Source organism: Xiphophorus hellerii, chromosome 21, assembly GCF_003331165.1.
Source record: "Xiphophorus hellerii strain 12219 chromosome 21, Xiphophorus_hellerii-4.1, whole genome shotgun sequence".
In the NCBI taxonomy this organism is placed as follows: domain Eukaryota; kingdom Metazoa; phylum Chordata; class Actinopteri; order Cyprinodontiformes; family Poeciliidae; genus Xiphophorus; species Xiphophorus hellerii.
In genome coordinates, this window is record NC_045692.1 from 7,189,030 (window position 1) to 7,209,624 (window position 20,595).

At 40.2% G+C, this 20,595-nt stretch overlaps 1 protein-coding gene across 6 annotated transcripts in view; it reads right to left on the reverse strand.

The window, feature by feature from the left end:
* Positions 1–18,522: 18,522 nt before the first annotated feature.
* col11a1a (collagen, type XI, alpha 1a) overlaps positions 18,523–20,595 on the reverse strand; it is a 98,472-nt gene continuing 96,399 nt past the window's right edge. For all 6 annotated transcript variants that reach the window (XM_032551616.1, XM_032551617.1, XM_032551619.1 and 3 more), the window contains one exon: positions 18,523–19,975. In XM_032551616.1, coding sequence (XP_032407507.1) covers positions 19,829–19,975 — 147 coding nt within the window. In that variant the 3' untranslated portion in view covers positions 18,523–19,828. The remainder of the gene's footprint in view (positions 19,976–20,595) is intronic.

Consider the following 20,595-nt stretch of genomic DNA (forward strand, 5'->3'; position numbering starts at 1 on the left):
AGAGAGACTGATCATATTCTATGACCTGTTCAAAATTAAGACGACTAAGAAAACAGAAAATATAGAAACATTAGGACTGGAAGCCATTTTATGAGGCCATGTAAGGAGTGTGTGCTAAAAAGAAAAGCATTAAGAATCTGAACTAGATAAGTTCATATTCTTTGTATCTCTAACAGTCAGTGAGTGAGACACAGAGGTCAAATTAAGAGACCAATGAACCAGATCACTTTTTTTCCCGAAGGTAGGAAAAACCGGAGCACCCGGAGAAAACCTTTGCATTTACTTTAAAGAGTGTGTCCATTTAAAGAATGTCTCCAGCAGTTAGTGAACGAGAGACAAAGGTCAATTTAAAAGGCACCAATGAACCTAATCACTTTTTTCCAGAAGGTAGGACAAACCGGAGCACCCGGAGAAAACCTTTGCATTTAGTTTTGTACAGGTTAGTACAAGTTATTTATTAATGAGTTAATCTAAAGTTGATTAGATTAAATCAGAAAATTATGGTTTTGGCCAAATTGCAAGAATAAATAAAAGTCTAGTCATCATTAGTTAATGATTGGAACCGTCCACCCATCCATCCATCCATCCGTCCTTCCATCTTCTTTTGCTTCTCCATCTGCTTCGGATCACAGGGGTAGCAGCCTATAAGTAAGGAGGACCTGATTCCTTCTCCTCAGCCTCTTGGTCTAGGAGTTCCCAGATCAGCTGCCTTTAACCTCTTAATGAGGGAACTTTAGCGATCTCATCGGGTCGCTCCGCCTGGTTGCCCGCTACCTTTTCTATGCTCAGTTTCCTGGACAATACGCTTCCTGCGTGCCGGTGTAAATGATGTGATTTCAGGCTTCCTTGTGCTAGGGGGCGCTGGCTTTCTCTGATCGAACTTTTCCTGTGTTACCAGCTTCTCTTCTTTAAAATCTGGCACTAGCCTGCCTTCACCCAGAGGCAAAGTTCTTCTATAACGCACAAACTTTTGGTCAATCGGTGGTAGAAAGTTTTCTTGTTTATCGCTTTGCTGTTCAATTATGCTTTCACTTTTAGGTGTTTCCCCAGCAATATAATTTTTTACCTTAGCCTCTTTGGTCTTTATGGATTCCTTCAAATCCTTGTGTTTCTTCTGCAAAGCCTCGTGATTCTTCTTCTCCCTGTAGTACTTGTTTTTACACTCATTCACTTGTTCTGTGAGTTTTTTGATATAATCTTGATCCTGATCCCTGTTTTCTGTTAGTGCCTGTATTTGACCATTTAAGGCTTTAATTTCGTCCTTCATCTTTCTCCAATCAGATTCAAAACATTTTTTCTCATTCCTGGCTTCTTGCTGTTGTTGGAAGGCTTTGTGTTGTCGTAAGGCTAAGAGCTCAGACTGGTTCTCAGCCTTTTCCTTCAGCAGTTCATTCATCTCATGTTCTTTCTTCATCAAATGTTTTACTAATCTCCTGCGTCTCAGATTTTCCTCAACTAATGCGGGTCCACATAACGTCAGCTGAGCTAAAAACTCTTGCTCAGTTTTAATTATGACGTCCTCCGATGGATTTTGTGGAATTTTCTTCATAAGAGCTTTCTTTTCCTCTGCTGCTTTGTCCAACTGCTTTTCCAGATGTTCTATTTTGCCCTCAAGTCGTGTGGATTTGTCTTTGTGGTGTGTAACCTCCTTCTTCAAAATGCCGATATCGTTCATCCTCTTTAACAGCTCTACCTCAAGTCTCTTCACATCATCTTGATACCTGTCAATTGTCTTTTGGTCCGCTGTTCTTCGTGACTCCACTGCGTCTATTCCTTTTGAGATATTATCAACCTCCTGTCTTGATTCCCTCTTGAGTTTTGTTGAAGACGTTTGCAACTCCTTGACTTTCTTTTGGTAGCTTTCATTTTCAGACCTCAACTGATTCCTGTGGGAAATATGGTTCTCGATCTCTCGTTGTAACTTTGGGATTGTCTTATCTTTCAGGTTCCTGTTTTGTCGGTTAGACTCCTTTAGCTCTTGAGTGAGCGAATCATTATTTTTATTTAGATGCTCAATTTGTTCCTGAGCTATTCCCAACTGTTTTTTCAATTCCTCCTCCCTTCCCAGCATTGCACCAATTTCTTTCATCCTTTGTATCCAATCCAGGACCACAAAGGCCAATTCCTCTCTAGTCATTTGGTTGACTTCGTCTTTGTTTAATGCATGAGGTGTAACTGCCGACATGTTGACTGTTCGATCGATGTATCAGAAAAGCTACGAAAAAATTCAATGTTAAATCCACTGTGGAAAAACCAACGTCCGAGCTGCTGCTTGACTTCTGCAAGTTTGATTCAGACGCTGGATATTCAAGGCATCTGTTCCTTATGATGTCATAAGGGACAGATCATTATGTCCCTTATGACACCATAACACTTTGACATCATCAGATTACATTAGTGGAATAATGTCATGTATGCCATGTTGCCAGGCAACAGCAAAGCCAGCTCACTTCCCACCATATTCCTGGGAGGCTTCCTGTGTGTAACAGGTGGCACCATTAGGTGGCGCTCCCTCCACAGCCTGAGCCTCCATAAAAGGGAAGCTGGGAGGGTGGTGGCCAAGTGTCAATTTCCTGTGTGTGTGACCAGGTGTGTGTTTGCTGGCTGTGGCAGGTTTGGAGGAAAACGGTTTTAAATTGATCCTCTTAAATAAGTTTGTCCTGATGTGGTGTTTTTATACAGGGCCGCATTATAAAAACGGTGGCAGCGTTACTTGGGCGTGTGGTTGTTCCACATACATTTGTCTCTTTTAATCAGATTGAATTGTATGTTTTTGTTTTTTTATATTGCTTTTATCTGGTAGGGCTGCACCAGATCTACTACACCAAGTTTGACTGGTTTATGTGATGCCGTGTTTTTAATGTGTTCTAGATTGACTTGATTAAAGTGATTTAATAATAAGCTTTAGTCATTTTTGTTTTTACAGTTTTCTCACTGCTTCCTGCTGTCCTTTTCTTTGTTGTTAGTCCACCCAGGTTGGATTGTTTGTCTGTCCTTAGTGTTTGTGAAGGCGGGCTAACAACCTTCCATTTATTTTTGTTTGTTTTTGTCCTCCGTTTGTCTTTGGGTCACTTCCTGAATACTCGCATTTCATTTCGCTGTCAACCTTCAATATCTGAGACCCGGTCCTGTTTGGTGTGATCTTGAGTTTGGATTGCATGTGATCATTTTGCAGTGAATCGAGTGCATCTTAAGTTTGCAGTGAACATTGTAGTGGTTTATGCGGGTTTGTCCGCCTGAAGTGTTTAAATTCAGGTTGAACATTATCGGATTGACAACGAATGGATAAAGTTAATGGGAAGCCCTTTTATTTGTGTAATAATAAATATTGTTAATTATCTTCATTCTGGTGGTTTATTGCCCTTCGGCTTGACAGAATCATAACACAAATAAAAGTAAAAACATACCTGAAATATGACTGCAATGTTCTCAGTAGTCATATCTTCGCCTCTTAGACTTAATCTTTTATTGCCATGAAACACAGTGAAGTTATCCACAGTGTGTGTAGTGAATCGTTTTTGAGGTTTGACCTTCATTGCAGATCACCCCTTTTTATCCTTGATGCCCCTAGTGGCCTTTTTGAGTTTTTGTTTTTCCAAGAATTTTTATTTTTTATTTTTTTAATCTGTATGTCAGAAGGCCTGTCTTTGCCCCTGAGCAATAATATTTAGCTAAATATAATAATTAAGCAAAATAAGCTAGTCTGGCTGCCCTCAGTCTAATAATGACTCTCAGAGCCTCCATGTTGTTCAGACTCCGGGTCCAAGGTGAGGAGGAGGCGGATCTGTGTTCTCTAACTATCAAATTATGGGCAAGAATATTTTTGTCATCCACTGGTTTGTGAATAAAAACGTAGGTCTGATGTTGACTTTAGAAAAACTGTTCCTATTTATATTTTCATAATTGTCCTTGCAATAGCGGGACGAAACTCGCCTCGCACCCAAACACAGAAATGCTTCCGCTGCAGAGAAAACTTCTGACTTTAACTTCATCATTCTGCTAAAAGCCCGGTTCGCTACAGGCAGCTTGAGTCGGTCCACCGACAGATAGAAAGAATATCTGTCTTTGTATCAGACATCCTGGTATAAGACACGGTACCGACTGTCACCGCGAGTCGCGACGCAGCTCAAAGCCCCGGTACCACCTGGTACCACCTGGTCTCTGTTCGCTCTGCTTCTTAATGTTTCTACCAGGCAGGTTAAAGCCACTGCTGACGGGATCTGGGCTGAAGGTTCGCGGCTGTAAATAGAAGTTATTGCAGAACCTCAAGTCCTAAAGGAAGATTCGGCCCAAAGCATTTAGAGTTCACAAAATACACATCAGAGAAAATATTGTAGCAATAATTAGAACCGCAGCAAAAAGCCAAACATGCCACAATGAAATGAATCAAAATGTCCCCAAAGCATCGGGGGACTGACAGGGGCCACCGGGGGATTCCAGGCAGATTCCAGGCAGATTCCAGGTAGATTCCAGAGATGCACATCGCAGCGGCTGTTCATGCATTCTTTTGTCTGGCAACTCCAAGGCAGGTAAGTACAACATAGGAAAATACAAAGAATTAATCTTAAGCAAACAAAATTAACTTTAAGTTGATATAAATACATTTGTTAAGTAAATGTGAGCGCTAACAAATTGAACGAATGTATCCAAATCAACTAATAAATGTTTTATTGAAACTAAAGTGTCGCGTTTGTATGAAAAAAGAAATTGTGCATAAAATAAGATTTACCGACATCAGACCATGGATGTGGCCATGGATTTGGTCGTCACAGGCCCCTGGAAATGGTTTAATTGTAACAGACCATAGATCTAAACCTATTGCATTCATTTATAGAGAATGACAATGTTATTACATTTTATTTAATGCATTCAGCTGAGAAAGAATGTATACATTTAGGATTTAAGTAAGAAGTTTACTTTGTAAAGGTTTAAAGAATCATCTTGATAGTTTGATGGTTGTGTTACCATGGCTACAATATGGCGTAATCTTTGTGTTTGAATTGGGTTTGTTCACAAATGCACCACAGCAAATAACCAATAATCAGTGATTGTTTCTCAATCTCTGCATGAGAAACTTCCCTGCATCACATCTCTATCTACCCTGAGGCTCTACAAGAGCGGTGGTGTGATGAAAGCAGACGGAGAGACATAGGGGGAATAATGACCTTTCAGGGAACCAGTTCCCTGGCTGGCCCCGTGATGTCCAATCCACTAGATCACTGAGCGACTTGCCATTTACGTTTTACAAAGGAATTTTAAAAATCAATCTCTGTGGATTGGAAATGTGATCAAACGTCAGTCTGGGCTAGTTTACAGACTTCGATCTTCTCTCAGCAAAATTGTGGGGTTCCCTTAAAGCCCTTGGGTACAGGACTGTTCACTTTTTCTTCGAAAATATTGACTTTGTACTTTGATTCAAAGCTGTACGCTTTGAATACAGCGTGCAGCTGCTGCCGAGTTACTGTCCGCACATGGATACAGGCCCATAAAGAAAAAGAAAGGAGGAGGAAATATTGGTGGGGACATGTCCCCACCAACTTTGGCCTGACGAGGACAGTCCACACCAGTCCTTCAGGAAGTTACGTTTATGCCGCTCAGTGATCTAGTGGATTTGACGTCACTGTGGCGCAGTGGCAGTGCGCCACACGCGCTGCTGCTTTGCATTGAGTCAGGAATATCGGTGGTCGGAGAAATGACACAATCAAGCAAAGAATCTGAGAAGGGGACACAAAGTTTTGCTTGATATCAAAACTTTGCTTAATATCACAGTTTTATTTGATATAAATAAATATATTTTTATATATTTATTTATATAAATAATGTATATATTATATTATTTATATAAATATTATATACATATAGTTATCTATCTATCTCTCTTTCTCTCTCTCCCTCTCTAGATATATATATATATATATATAAAAATAAAAAAAAATTCCCTTCTCACCCACCGCGGGTGGTTCTTATCCTCTGAGCTCGGGTCCTCTACCAGAGGCCTGGGAGCTTGAGGGTTCTGCGCAGTATCTTGGCTGTGCCAAGGATTGCACATTTCTGGACTGAGATGTCTGATGTTGTTCCTGGGATCTGTTGTAGCCATTGGTCCAGTTTGGGGGTGACTGCCCCGAGGGCCCCGATGACCACAGGCACCACTGTGGTCTTCACCTTCCAGGCCCTCTCCAGTTCCTCCCTGAGGCCCTGGTATTTCTCTAGTTTCTCGTGCTCCTTTTTCCTGATGTTGCAGTCGCTTGGTATTGCTACATCTATCACAACGGCTTTCCTCTGTTGTTTATCCACTACCACAATGTCTGGTTGGTTCGCCATTACCATTTTGTCTGTCTGGATCTGGAAGTCCCACAGGATCTTAGCTCTGGCGTTCTCCACCACCTTTGGGGGTGTTTCCCACTTTGATCTCGGGGTTTCCAGTCCATATTCTGCACAGATGTTTCTGTACACTATGCCTGCAACTTGGTTATGTCGTTCCATGTACGCTTTCCCTGCCAGTATCTTGCACCCTGCTGTTATGTGCTGGACTGTCTCAGGGGCCTCCTTGCACAACCTACACCTTGGGTCTTGTCTGGTGTGGTAGATCTGGGCCTCTATTGCTCTGGTGTTTAGGGCCTGTTCCTGGGCGGCCAGGATGAGGGCCTCTGTGCTGTCCTTGAGTCCAGCTTTTTCCAGCCATTGGTAGGATTTACTGATATCAGCCACTTGGGTTATTTGCTGGTGGTACATCCCATGTAGGGGCTTGTCCTGCCATGATGGTATCTCTGGCACCTCAACCTCCGTCCCTGTTGTCTGAGACATTCACTGAGCACATTGTCTGTTGAGGCTTTGTCCCTGATGTATTTATGGATCTTAGTTGTTTCGTCCTGGACTGTGGTTCTCACACTCACTAGTCCTCTGCCTCCTTCCTTGCGGCTCGTGTACAGTCTCAGGGTGCTGGATTTGGGATGGAACCCTCCATGCATTGTTAGTAGTTTTCTAGTCTTAATATCCGTGGCTTTTATCTCCTCCTTTGGTCAGCTAATTATTCCAGCAGGGCATCTGATTACTGGCAGGACATAGCTGTTTATCGCACGGATTTTGTTCTTGCCATTGAGCTGGCCAAAGGAGCTGGCTGTGTATATATATATATATATATATATATATATATATATATATATATATATATATATATATATATATATATATATATATATACAGTACAGACCAAAAGTTTGGACACACCTTCTAATTCAATGGGTTTTCTTTATTTTCATGACTATTTATAAGGCAAGAAATCCCACTTATTAACCTGACAGGGCTCACCTATGAAGTGAAAACCATTTCAGGTGACTACCTCTTGAAGCTCATCAAGAAAATGCAGAGTGTGTGCAAAGCAGTAATCACAGCAAAAGGTTGCTACTTTGAAGAAACTAGAATATAAGGGGTATTTTCAGTTGTTTTACACTTTTTTGTTTAGTGCATATTTCCACATGATGTGTTATTCATAGTTTTGATGCCTTCAGTGTGAATCTACAATGTCAATAGTCATGAAAATAAAGGAAACTCATTGAATTAAAAGGTGTGTCCAAACTTTTGGTCTGTACTGTATATATATGTATATATATATATATATATATATATATATATATATATATATATTTATTATTATATATATATATATATATATATATATGTATATATATATTTTTTCAGTTTTTTTTCAAAAACTGAAAGAAATATAACAAATGCAATATAACGATGCATTTGAACGTAATCCTCTGCGCTCCCGGGGCTGTTTATTGGTTGCCATGGCAACGAGTCTGCGTATGAAGCTGACAGATTGGCATAAAAAAATAATATAACGACCTGTTTTTCTACATTTTTCCCCCGGACAAATTGCATCATTTGTTCATAGAACGTGGCAATATTCAGATCAATCATCAAATAGGATGAAATATTTCATAAAGCATAAAGAGCCAAAGTTTGTTCAATTTTAAACCACGCCTCCTGCTAAGTAAAATTAAATTATGGGCCATTATAAAGAGAAATTGGCTTTTTTCTCTCTTGTTTCTAGAACTGACAGAAACCAAACTATAGATTTATTAGCAGAGATAAAATATATTTTACATATCCAAACATCAGCATCTCAGCTTTAAGCCACATTTTATAGAATCCAATAATAACTAAATAAAGAGTTAACTGCCTCAACTAGACCCAAAAAAGGTTTTGCGTCTTTATTATTTGCTATATTAAAGACACATCATATCTTAATTTATTGAATCAGCCTGTCTGGCATTCTCATGTAAGTTTTCTCTTTATTCTTAGCAGTAGAAAAGAAAAGGTCGTCCAGTGACTGTGGGTGCATCAGCACTCTAACCCCCCTTCATTCCCACCAACTTGCAACACAAAGTTACACCCTTAGCCTAAAAACTTCTTTTCCTGAATAGTCAAAATAATCGAGGCACCAAGAGAAAAACTTTGCATCCAATCCAATCATCAATCCATTCATCCAATTATCCAATTGATAGTTGTTACCGTCCCTCATCCTGAGCAGTCAAGTAGAGAGGAACAACTCCCTTTTAACAGGAAGACACTCCAGCTTAGAGAGACTGATCATATTCTATGACCTGTTCAAAATTAAGACGACTAAGAAAACAGAAAATATAGAAACATTAGGACTGGAAGCCATTTTATGAGGCCATGTAAGGAGTGTGTGCTAAAAAGAAAAGCATTAAGAATCTGAACTAGATAAGTTCATATTCTTTGTATCTCTAACAGTCAGTGAGTGAGACACAGAGGTCAAATTAAGAGACCAATGAACCAGATCACTTTTTTTCCCGAAGGTAGGAAAAACCGGAGCACCCGGAGAAAACCTTTGCATTTACTTTAAAGAGTGTGTCCATTTAAATAATGTCTCCAGCAGTTAGTGAACGAGAGACAAAGGTCAATTTAAAAGGCACCAATGAACCTAATCACTTTTTTCCAGAAGGTAGGACAAACCGGAGCACCCGGAGAAAACCTTTGCATTGAGTTTTGTACAGGTTAGTACAAGTTATTTATTAAGGAGTTAATCTAAAGTTGATTAGATTAAATCAGAAAATTATGGTTTTGGCCAAATTGCAAGAATAAATAAAAGTCTAGTCATCATTAGTTAATGATTGGAACCGTCCACCCATCCATCCATCCATCCTTCCATCCGTCCGTCCATCCATCCGTCCTTCCATCTTCTTTTGCTTCTCCATCTGCTTCGGATCACAGGGGTAGCAGCCTATAAGTAAGGAGGAACTGATTCCTTCTCCTCAGCCTCTTGGTCCAGGAGTTCCCAGATCAGCTGCCTTTAACCTCTTAATGAGGGAACTTTAGCGATCTCATCGGGTCGCTCCGCCTGGTTGCCCGCTACCTTTTCTATGCTCAGTTTCCTGGACAATACGCTTCCTGCGTGCCGGTGTAAATGATGTGATTTCAGGCTTCCTTGTGCTAGGGGGCGCTGGCTTTCTCTGATCGAACTTTTCCTGTGTTACCAGCTTCTCTTCTTTAAAATCTGGCACTAACCTGCCTTCACCCAGAGGCAAAGTTCTTCTATAACGCACAAACTTTTGGTCAATCGGTGGTAGAAAGTTTTCTTGTTTATCGCTTTGCTGTTCAATTATGCTTTCACTTTTAGGTGTTTCCCCAGCAATATAATTTTTTACCTTAGCCTCTTTGGTCTTTATGGATTCCTTCAAATCCTTGTGTTTCTTCTGCAAAGCCTCGTGATTCTTCTTCTCCCTGTAGTATTTGTTTTTACACTCATTCACTTGTTCTGTGAGTTTTTTGATATAATCTTGATCCTGATCCCTGTTTTCTGTTAGTGCCTGTATTTGACCATTTAAGGCTTTAATTTCGTCCTTCATCTTTCTCCAATCAGATTCAAAACATTTTTTCTCATTCCTGGCTTCTTGCTGTTGTTGGAAGGCTTTGTGGTGTCGTAAGGCTAAGAGCTCAGACTGGTTCTCAGCCTTTTCCTTCAGCAGTTCATTCATCTCATGTTCTTTCTTCATCAAATGTTTTACTAATCTCCTGCGTCTCAGATTTTCTTCAACTAATGCGGGTCCACATAACGTCAGCTGAGCTAAAAACTCTTGCTCAGTTTTAATTATGACGTCCTCCGATGGATTTTGTGGAATTTTCTTCATAAGAGCTTTCTTTTCCTCTGCTGCTTTGTCCAACTGCTTTTCCAGATGTTCTATTTTGCCCTCAAGACGTGTGGATTTGTCTTTGTGGTGTGTAACCTCCTTCTTCAAAATGCCGATATCATTCATCCTCTTTAACAGCTCTACCTCAAGTCTCTTCACATCATCTTGATGCCTCTCAATTGTCTTTTGGTCCGCTGTTCTTCGTGACTCCACTGCATCTATTCCTTTTGAGATATTATCAACCTCCTGTCTTGATTCCCTCTTGAGTTTTGTTGAAGACGTTTGCAACTCCTTGACTTTCTTTTGGTAGCTTTCATTTTCAGCCCTCAACTGATTCCTGTGGGAAATATGGTTCTCTATCTCTCGTTGTAACTTTGGGATTGTCTTATCTTTCAGGTTCCTGTTTTGTCGGTTAGACTCCTTTAGCTCTTGAGTGAGCGAATCATTATTTTTATTTAGATGCTCAATTTGTTCCTGAGCTATTCCCAACTGTTTTTTCAATTCCTCCTCCCTTCCCAGCATTGCACCAATTTCTTTCATCCTTTGTATCCAATCCAGGACCACAAAGGCCAATTCCTCTCTAGTCATTTGGTTGACTTCGTCTTTGTTTAATGCATGAGGTGTAACTGCCGACATGTTGACTGTTCGATCGATGTATCAGAAAAGCTACGAAAAAATTCAATGTTAAATCCACTGTGGAAAAACCAACGTCCGAGCTGCTGCTTGACTTCTGCAAGTTTGATTCAGACGCTGGATATTCAAGGCATCTGTTCCTTATGATGTCATAAGGGACAGATCATTATGTCCCTTATGACATCATAACACTTTGACATCATCAGATTACATTAGTGGAATAATGTCATGTATGCCATGTTGCCAGGCAACAGCAAAGCCAGCTCACTTTCCACCATATTCCTGGGAGGCTTACTGTGTGTAACAGGTGTCACCATTAGGTGGCGCTCCCTCCACAGCCTGAGCCTCCATAAAAGGGAAGCTGGGAGGGTGGTGGCCAAGTGTCAATTTCCTGTGTGTGTGACCAGGTGTGTGTTTGCTGGCTGTGGCAGGTTTGGAGGAAAACGGTTTTAAATTGATCCTCTTAAATAAGTTTGTCCTGATGTGGTGTTTTTATACAGGGCCGCATTATAAAAACGGTGGCAGCGTTACCTGGGCGTGTGGTTGTTCCACATACATGTGTCTCTGCTCCAGCTCCACTGTCGTAGGGACAGATACAGGAAATCCTTCCTGCCACATGCCATCTCACTGTACAATAAACGCTAAATCATTGTTCTGCACTAATCAGTCCAATTTTGCACAACTGCACTGTGGCACACTTGCTGTACATATATTTACATATACATAACTGCATTTTTGAATCTTTGCAAGGACTGCTCTTAAGTTGCTTTTTATGTTAACAGCATTTTATATTTTTACAATTTATAGCATTTTATATTTTATTTTTTATTTTATCTACAACTACTACTCAGTGGTAGTTGTTATTGTGTCTTGTCTCTATGCTGTAACTGCGAAGTAATTTCCCTGCTGGGATGAATAAAGTACTTCTATTCTATTAATCAGATTGAATTGTATGTTGTTGTTTTTTTATATTGCTTTTATCTGGTAGGGCTGCACCAGATCTACTACACCAAGTTTGACTGGTTTATGTGATGCCGTGTTTTTAATGTGTTCTAGATTGACTTGATTAAAGTGATTTAATAATAAGCTTTAGTCATTTTGGTTTTTACAGTTTTATCACTGCTTCCTGCTGTCCTTTTCTTTGTTGTTAGTCCACCCAGGTTGGATTGTTTGTCTCTCCTTAGTGTTTGTGAAGGCGGGCTAACAACCTTCCATTTATTTTTGTTTGTTTTTGTCCTCCGTTTGTCTTTGGGTCACTTCCTGAATACTCGCATTTTATTTCGCTGTCAACCTTCAATATCTGAGACCCGATCCTGTTTGGTGTGATCTTGAGTTTGGATTGCATGTGATCATTTTGCAGTGAATCGAGTGCATCTTAAGTTTGCAGTGAACATTGTAGTGGTTTATGCGGGTTTGTCCGCCTGAAGTGTTTAAATTCGGGTTGAACATTATCGGATTGACAACGAATGGATAAAGTTAATGGGAACCCCTTTTATTTGTGTAATAATAAATATTGTTAATTATCTTCATTCTGGTTGATTATTGCCCTTCGGCTTGACAGAATCATAACACGAATAAAAGTAAAAACATACCTGAAATATGACTGCAATGTTCTCAGTAGTCATATCTTCGCCTCTTAGGCTTAATCTTTTATTGCCATGAAACACAGTGAAGTTATCCACAGTGTGTGTAGTGAATGCAGCGGCTTTTTCTTCTTTTCAAGTTTTATTGGCGGTTAGCAAAAAAAAACCGCGGGTTTTCCTGCCTCCCCTCCTGTTTTGTTTTTGCGGCCCTCTTGCGTAGTTTATGTGTATGTGGAAGAGAACTTCCGGGTCAGACCGCTGGTCAAAAAATGTTATCATGAAAATCGAAATTGAGCGTTCGTTATCCGTTTTTTTCCATTTTCGTTTTGTGCACTAAATGGGAAATTGGATAACGAGCCGCAAATCCGATTTCCGATTTTGGTTTGATAAACAAAATAAAAATACGAGTCTATTTTCGTTTTTGAGGTTTGACCTTCATTGCAGATCACCCCTTTTTATCCTTGATGCCCCTAGTGGCCTTTTTGAGTTTTTGTTTTTCCAAGAATTGTTATTTTTTATTTTTTTAATCTGTATGTCAGAAGGCCTGTTTGTGCCCATCAGCAATAATATTTAGCTAAATATAATAATTAAGCAAAATAAGCTAGTCTGGCTGCCCTCAGTCTAATAATGACTCTCAGAGCCTCCATGTTGTTCAGACTCCGGGTCCAAGGTGAGGAGGAGGAGGATCTGTGTTCTCTAACTATCAAATTATGGGCAAGAATATTTTTGTCATCCACTGGTTTGTGAATAAAAACGTAGGTCTGATGTTGACTTTAGAAAAACTGTTCCTATTTATATTTTCATAATTGTCCTTGCAATAGCGGGACGAAACTCGCCTCGCACCCAAACACAGAAATGCTTCCGCTGCAGAGAAAACTTCTGACTTTAACTTCATCATTCTGCTAAAAGCCCGGTTCGCTACAGGCAGCTTGAGTCGGTCCACCGACAGATAGAAAGAATATCTGTCTTTGTATCAGACATCCTGGTATAAGACACGGTACCGACTGTCACCGCGAGTCGCGACGCAGCTCAAAGCCCCGGTATCACCTGGTACCACCTGGTACCAGGTGATACCACCTGGTACCACCTGGTACCACTTGGTACCACCTGCTCTCTGTTCGCTCTGCTTCTTAACGTTTCTACCAGGCGGGTTAAAGCCACTGCTGACGGGATCTGGGCTGGAGGTTCGCGGTTGTAAATAGAAGTTATTGCAGAACCTCAAGTCCTAAAGGAAGATTCGGCCCAAAGCATTTAGAGTTCACAAAATACACATCAGAGAAAATATTGTAGCAATAATTAGAACCGCAGCAAAAAGCCAAACATGCCACAATGAAATGAATCAAAATGTCCCCAAAGCATCGGGGGACTGACAGGGGCCACCGGGGGATTCCAGGTAGATTCCAGGCAGATTCCAGGTAGATTCCAGGTAGATTCCAGAGATGCACATCGCAGCGGCTGTTCATGCAGGGCCGCCCCAAGGTAATATGGGGCCTTAGACAGAACACCCCCCAGCCCGCCATCTCCCCTTCCTACTAAGAAATTTAGCATCACTAACATGTTTAAATACAGATAAGGTGAATCTGTGAGAGGGAGACCAGGTTTATTGGCCGAGTTTAAAATCAATCACTGATTATTGGTTATTTGCTGTGGTGCATTTGTGAACAAACCCAATTCAAACACAAAGATTACGCCATATTGTAGCCATGGTAACACAACCATCAAACTATCAAGATGATTCTTTAAACTTTTACAAAGTAAACGTCCTAATTAAATCCTAAATGTATACATTTTTTCTCAGCTGAATGCATTAAATAAAATGTAATAACATTGTCATTCTCTATAAATGAATGCAATAGGTTTAGATCTATGGTCTGTTACAATTAAACCATTTCTAGGGGCCCCTGAATTTGTGGAGGCCCCTACCAGCAGCTACTGAGTTTTCTTCGCCTTGATAACCCAGTCTTACAATTCTGACAGAAGTGCTAATGTCAAACAATTATAGAGTTAAACTCTAATCTATAAATCAGTCTGCAGCCAAGTTGTACTAGAGGTTAAATAGATATTATTAGGGCTCATTTAGTAAAATAGCAGCAAATTTGCTTATTTTATAACTTCATAACCAGAGACCTTCTCTCCTCTGGTCTGTTAAACAGCTACAGTCTCAGATCAACTCAGTCCTCCAGGACAGTCAGCAGCAGTGTGGCGGCCCCTGCTGTGCGGTCCTGTGTGTGCGCAATGTGGCGAGTAAACTGTTTATCAATTAGGTCCTCGATTGTGGGAGGTGCTTCTAATTATGTGGCCACCTGGAAGGTATATAAGGAGCGCCGTTCCACTCATGGGTGTGGCTGGCCGACGCCAGTACCAGACGCAGACGACCCGGAGGTCAAGGCCTCGCCGTGAACCGGACTCCCTGCTGGGGAGGGTCCAGGCTGAAGGAGCGTGTGTCTATTACATCTTGGGCTGCCGTCCATGGATTCCCTAGACAATTAGGTTCTTTTAAAATAAAATGCCTCTGAAAGGCAAAAACTTTGTCTGAAACCGTGTCCTCCCTAAATTTTTGTTGCGGCCAGCCGGGCCGGGCCGTAACAAGCAGAAACAACAACTTTATACCTATCAAGGAAAATATACAACATTTCCTTTGCACTGTCCCCACATGATGGCAATGATATAGTAGGATCCAATTAAATTCTTGATTAATAGGGGTTGTTGCTATGTCGTATGGTGTTTTAAGAGCTTGTTCAAACATCCTCCAATAAGAATATGCTACTCTAACCGTTTGCTAAATGCATGTAATAGGAGTCCTTTGCCTAAACTGCGTTCATTAGTGAACCATCACGAAGGAGATTAATCTTGTTAAACCTTAAAACAGAATAAGTATGCAGAGCATAATTATCACCAAACATGGTGTGACTCAGTGGGCTTTCGACCTGGAGCACACAGCCCTGCTGGGCTGTATGTATTCATTCCTGACATTTAGACTCCTTTCAGCTTCGGCATATAACAAATTATGAATAGATAAAATTGTGTTGTGAAAAGATGACACTGAAACGCTAATTATTTCACAGAAAGAAAGAAAAAAAAAAAAACAGGCTAGGAGCTAGCGTGCCAGTAAAGTGATTTCTCTATTACCTCTAAAAATGTGAAATCTTGATCCAAGTCACCTCTCAGAAAAACTACATAAGTCACAGGTTATCTTATGAGCATACATGTAATAAAAATCTTCCTTTAAAGGAGAAGTTTATTGTAAAATCAACTTTTTAAAATCTTTGTGTTATGTTATTCCCTAATCGAAAGCATACCTGGAGTGTTGCTCTGATTCTTTCATGCATGTTTGAGAAATCCTTCAGTCTTCCCTGGCAACTAGCGGCAGCAGCAAACGAGTGTCAGGAAGAGCAGGAGCTTCTTAAAGAGACAGAGTCCAAATTCAAGGCGTCAAATTGAAATGTCAAATCTTTTTTAATGACACGTTTCATACAACATTGTTATAACAGCTGAAACACAATCACTTGACTGGACTAATGAATGGCGATATGCCTCAAAACGACATAATAGCTAGAATTTGCTATTGCTAATATTTGCTAATGCTAATATTTAGCTCTTTTCAAGGGCACTATCAGATTCCATTCATTATTTATTACGAATGAAATGTTAATAATGAATAAGAAACGTGTTTTAAAATCAAAAGATTAGTTTAAAAGTAAATCTGCAAGACGGTTGAATAATTTTTAGCAGTAGCTGTACTGCAAATAATATGTCAACCAAAGCAGTTCATCTTGATTTGAGAACCTAAAAAAAAAAATTAAAAAAAATGAATGAATAACTTTGGTGATTTGCATAGCAACCACCAAGAAATGTGTATTTTTATAAGAGAACGTTTCATAAAACACACAATATTGGCTTTGGCGCAGATAAGGAGAACTCCTCTTCATATTTAGTGGAGTATTTGCTGCATAGCACGTTATTATTGGCTCATAAAAGGTAAAATGTGCCTTTTGAGGCGATTGTAATGGAATCTTACAAAAAAAAAAAGAGGTCCAAATAATTATCTATGGGTCATCCAATAAAGCGTGCTCTAACTATCTTTTTTTTTTTTGTTTAATGTGATCTCTTTTTAATACAGAATGACATCCCGGTTGTGAGTCCTCGCATTTCCACAACCGTTTACACCAGCAAATGTCACAAAATGTTGCATTTATATGATAATCCGGGACATTATCGCGGCCACCTTTCAGAGCAACCCTGGGAAGTTTGATTGCTCCGTTTTAATGAAAAGATTGTGCTGAATGCATTAAAACAAAGATGTAAGACGGCAGCAATCTCCTGAGACAAACAAGGTGTTTGTACAAAGGGCCCCGAAGCAGGTTGAAAGCCGGTGTAGACTGCAGATTGATTGATCCTCTTGTGAAGTTACAGCCGAGCCTTTTCTTGATTGCTTTCTTTGGTGGGTGCCGTTCCACACGGCCCGTTCTCATTGGGCTCTTTGCTGCAAAGCCCGGCAGATGAAAGAAGAACGCAACGCAGCATCTATTAATTTTTTTGGCTACTCAAACACACACACACACACCGACGCGTCAATTGCTATTATGTAGATGTCTTCTCAAACGTCCAGCAAGAAGCTGAAAGGACTGGTCGGTCTTTCCGAGGCGCAGCAGACCACGGCTAACATTTTGTTTCATGGAGACGCAGGACGACCGAATGCTAATTAGTCGTTTCTCTTTCTCTCCCACATCAAAGTTTGATGGAGCAGCATTGCAAGGTTTCAGTAAAATCAAAGAAATCTTTTTATTTATTTATTTTTTTTTTACATATTGGCACTTCAGAGCTACAAGCTTCAATGGATTTAATTTGATGGACCAAAACAGAGCCGTGCAGGACTGTGAAGTAGAAGGGGGGGGGAAAAATGATATCCATGGTTTTCAGATTTGTTTTAGAAATAAAACCCCAAAAAGTTACTTGTATGTTTTTGCACCCTCTCTCCCTCCTCCCCATTTGCTTTGATACCACCAAATAAAAATCAGTGCTGCACCCTGTTGCTTTCAGAAGCCACACGGTTTATAAAGGGGTTTTGTTGGAGGACATCAGTCGTCATTAAATAGAGGGAACCCACCAGACAGGTCAGCAGGTTTTTAGATAAAGAAAAATATCAAAAACTCTGAAATGTAGCTCAAACGTTCTGTTACAAAAGTGTTGCATATGTTAAAAACAACTGAAAACAAATTTTACTTCTCACCATATCTAATCCTTTGAACTTAGCCGTTGTCTCTTTAAGAACCTCCTCCTCTTTCAGACACCATCTCTTAAACAATGCGCCGCCATCATGAGGTTTTTTAACTTTTCTTACGAGTGTCAGACTGAGAAGAAGCTCACTTCCGAGGCGGAGCTTTGGGGGAAAGGGGCGGGGCTTTGTAGGAGCGGGTGTTTAGGCGCCTCTGAACGGTCGCTACGGGAGATCCAAATATTCCTCAAACATGCCTGAACGAATCAAAGCAGCACTCCAGGAACAGCATCACAACATGTTGTTGCGTGCTACATACTGTCCATGACATGAACCTAAATAAAACACACTTGACGTTTTTGGTTATAATGTCACAGGATGAAAAAGTACGTAAGAGGATTCGCCCTCCTTTCTACACTGTTTGCACGGCTCGCTCCCTTCACACACACTCAGGTGAGCCGTCTAGAAGAAATGTCTGCTTTTTCCTTTTTGTTGTTCTCTAATCCCCTGAAGACTCTTTCTACTTTTTTTGCCAACCCACACATTTGGTTTCAAGGTGTCTTGAACACACACACACCCACGCCCACGCACACACACACACGCCTGCGCCCCCCACAAAAGAAGCAAATAAAATTGTTTCACCACGGTTCAACACATTCACTGACACCTCTGTGACTTCTCTATATAATGACTTCTGGAGCTTTTCAAACAAAAATAGGAATGAGAGAATGTAATTTTTTAAGGAGGTATATGAGAAAGTTTTCTTTTTTTTTTTGTACTAAGTTAATGGTTCCTGCAACTAAGTAACCATCACACACAAACACATTTATATCAAAATGTGTGTGTCAGTTGTTTTTTTTTATCCAGCCTTTAGACATTTTCTACAATCCAAACTCTTTTACACACAACTGAGACATTTGGCTCGCTATAGTTTAGAATCCATTTTTTTTTAATATTTAAATGAACAAAACAAAAACAAAAAACAAAACAGCACAAATAAAACATTTGCTCATTTTTAGCAACAAAAATGGGTTACTGCAAGGGCTTCTCAATGCATTCACAGAAGGATCTGAACAGTGGACGTCTAGCAAGTTTAGGTTTCTCTTACCGTTAAAAATATCCCCACCCTAAAATATTAATTTTATTCGCTTAGTCGGGGCACAGAATCCTTGCTTTTTAAAGGTTATCAAGAAAGTCTGAGGTATACAACCGAAGCAAAAGCCAGTCAAAAACAAAAAGTGAAACTGGAAAAAATAAAATAAAATAATAACAACAAATATATTTAAATAAAGAGAAAACGGAGGTCGTAATTGCCTTCTAGGAGCACAGGGTCGCAACATTAGTGGGAGATGTCGCCGTAATTTGTGCTGGTGTGATAAATGCAGTTGTTTTACCTGCAGTCACAAGAGTAAAACAACCCACAAAAAAAAAAAAAACAACCTCAAGTTTTGGAGTCATTATATACAATGGGGCATACAGTCTAATTTGAAAATAGAAGGATTGTTGAAATGCTCAGATTTGTTTTTATTTGCTTCATGACGAGTACACAGAATGTAGAGAGGAAATGACAACAAGAACCCCCCCCCGCCCCCCCAACAAAAACCCAGAATGTACGTACGTATGGTTTCAACTTACTCTGTATATGTCTGAGCCCGAATCAGGTTCTGATACACATGCAAGTTTTGAAAGTGGATTTAGAGATAACAGTATTGTACAAAATAATAATTACATTTTTTCTTTTTAATATATATATATATATATATATATATAATTATCAAAATACACCTTCTTTCTTAGCACCACTATGTACTTTTTGTTTGTGTGTGTCGTGTTTTTGATCGAGCACCATTTGTTGTTGTCGTACAGCACCTGGGGGGGGGATTTTGGCGAAGAGATCCGCTTCGCCTCGTGTCGCCAGGCCCTGTCCGTCGGGTCACCTCCGACTCCTCCTCGTCTGCCACGCCGCTCCCGTGTCCCTCGCCTTCCTTCCGTAGCGTGCTGTAGTCGTGTGGTACGACGACTACGACGCGTGGCACGGAGCGCTTCCGTGCAGAGATGGAAAGACACGTCTGCCACGCCATCGCTCATTCAAAACTTGCATGTGGCATAGAAAAAGGGTTGGAGGTAAAGGGGGGAGTTTAAAATTTGGTGGCACCCAGGATGTCCTGGCTTGACTTTATTTCCTGTCCTCATCAAGTCCTTAATTTTTACATTTTTTTTTTTGTTTCTAACTTTGTTTATCCAAGGAAGCAGACAGGTCCAACTTCAAACCCGAACTTCTGGTTCGGGTCCCCGAAATCAGTCAACATGACATCGACGATTGGAACCTGGTCGATTTTGGGAGTGTTGAGCTCCATCACAGTCTTTCCGTAGCCGTTTCTTGTCTGCAGGATAGGAAAGAAAAGAAAACAGAAAAAAAGGACATGAGGCAAAGTTCAATACCAGCTAATCGGTGGAAGGCATTCTGGGAATAAATAGGCCTGTTAAAATGAAAATCCAAACTAAGACAGCAATCTCAAAACACACTTCAGCAGCAGGATAAGGTGCCAGACAAAAGAGGACTTTTCACAGTTAGCAGCCGACATTAGCTACAATCGCAGCTTTTCAACGCTGTCTCATTCAGTCGGGAATAATAGCTCTGTCAGGCAGGCGCTTACAGGATGAAACACTGAAGAGCTCCTTAATGGGTATTTAAAAAGAAAATGCTCACCAAATGGTAAAAAACATGATTTTCTTATGGTTTTAGGTACTTTTTTAAAGCTCTCAAGAGAAAGGGTCAAATCTAAAAATGAGCGTTAATGTACTGGGAGTAAATTAACAAATGATAAAGTTCAAAAGCGAATTTGTGTTTTAAGATAATTAGCTGCTTATGACCACACTTTAGATAATAGGAAAAATGGATGATGTTCAGCTTGTTTTGGCCTGATTGGTTTTAAACCTCTATTTTCAGGCCTTTTCTGTTCAGTGAATGCCACAATTCAGTGAACCACACTCTTTGATGTGG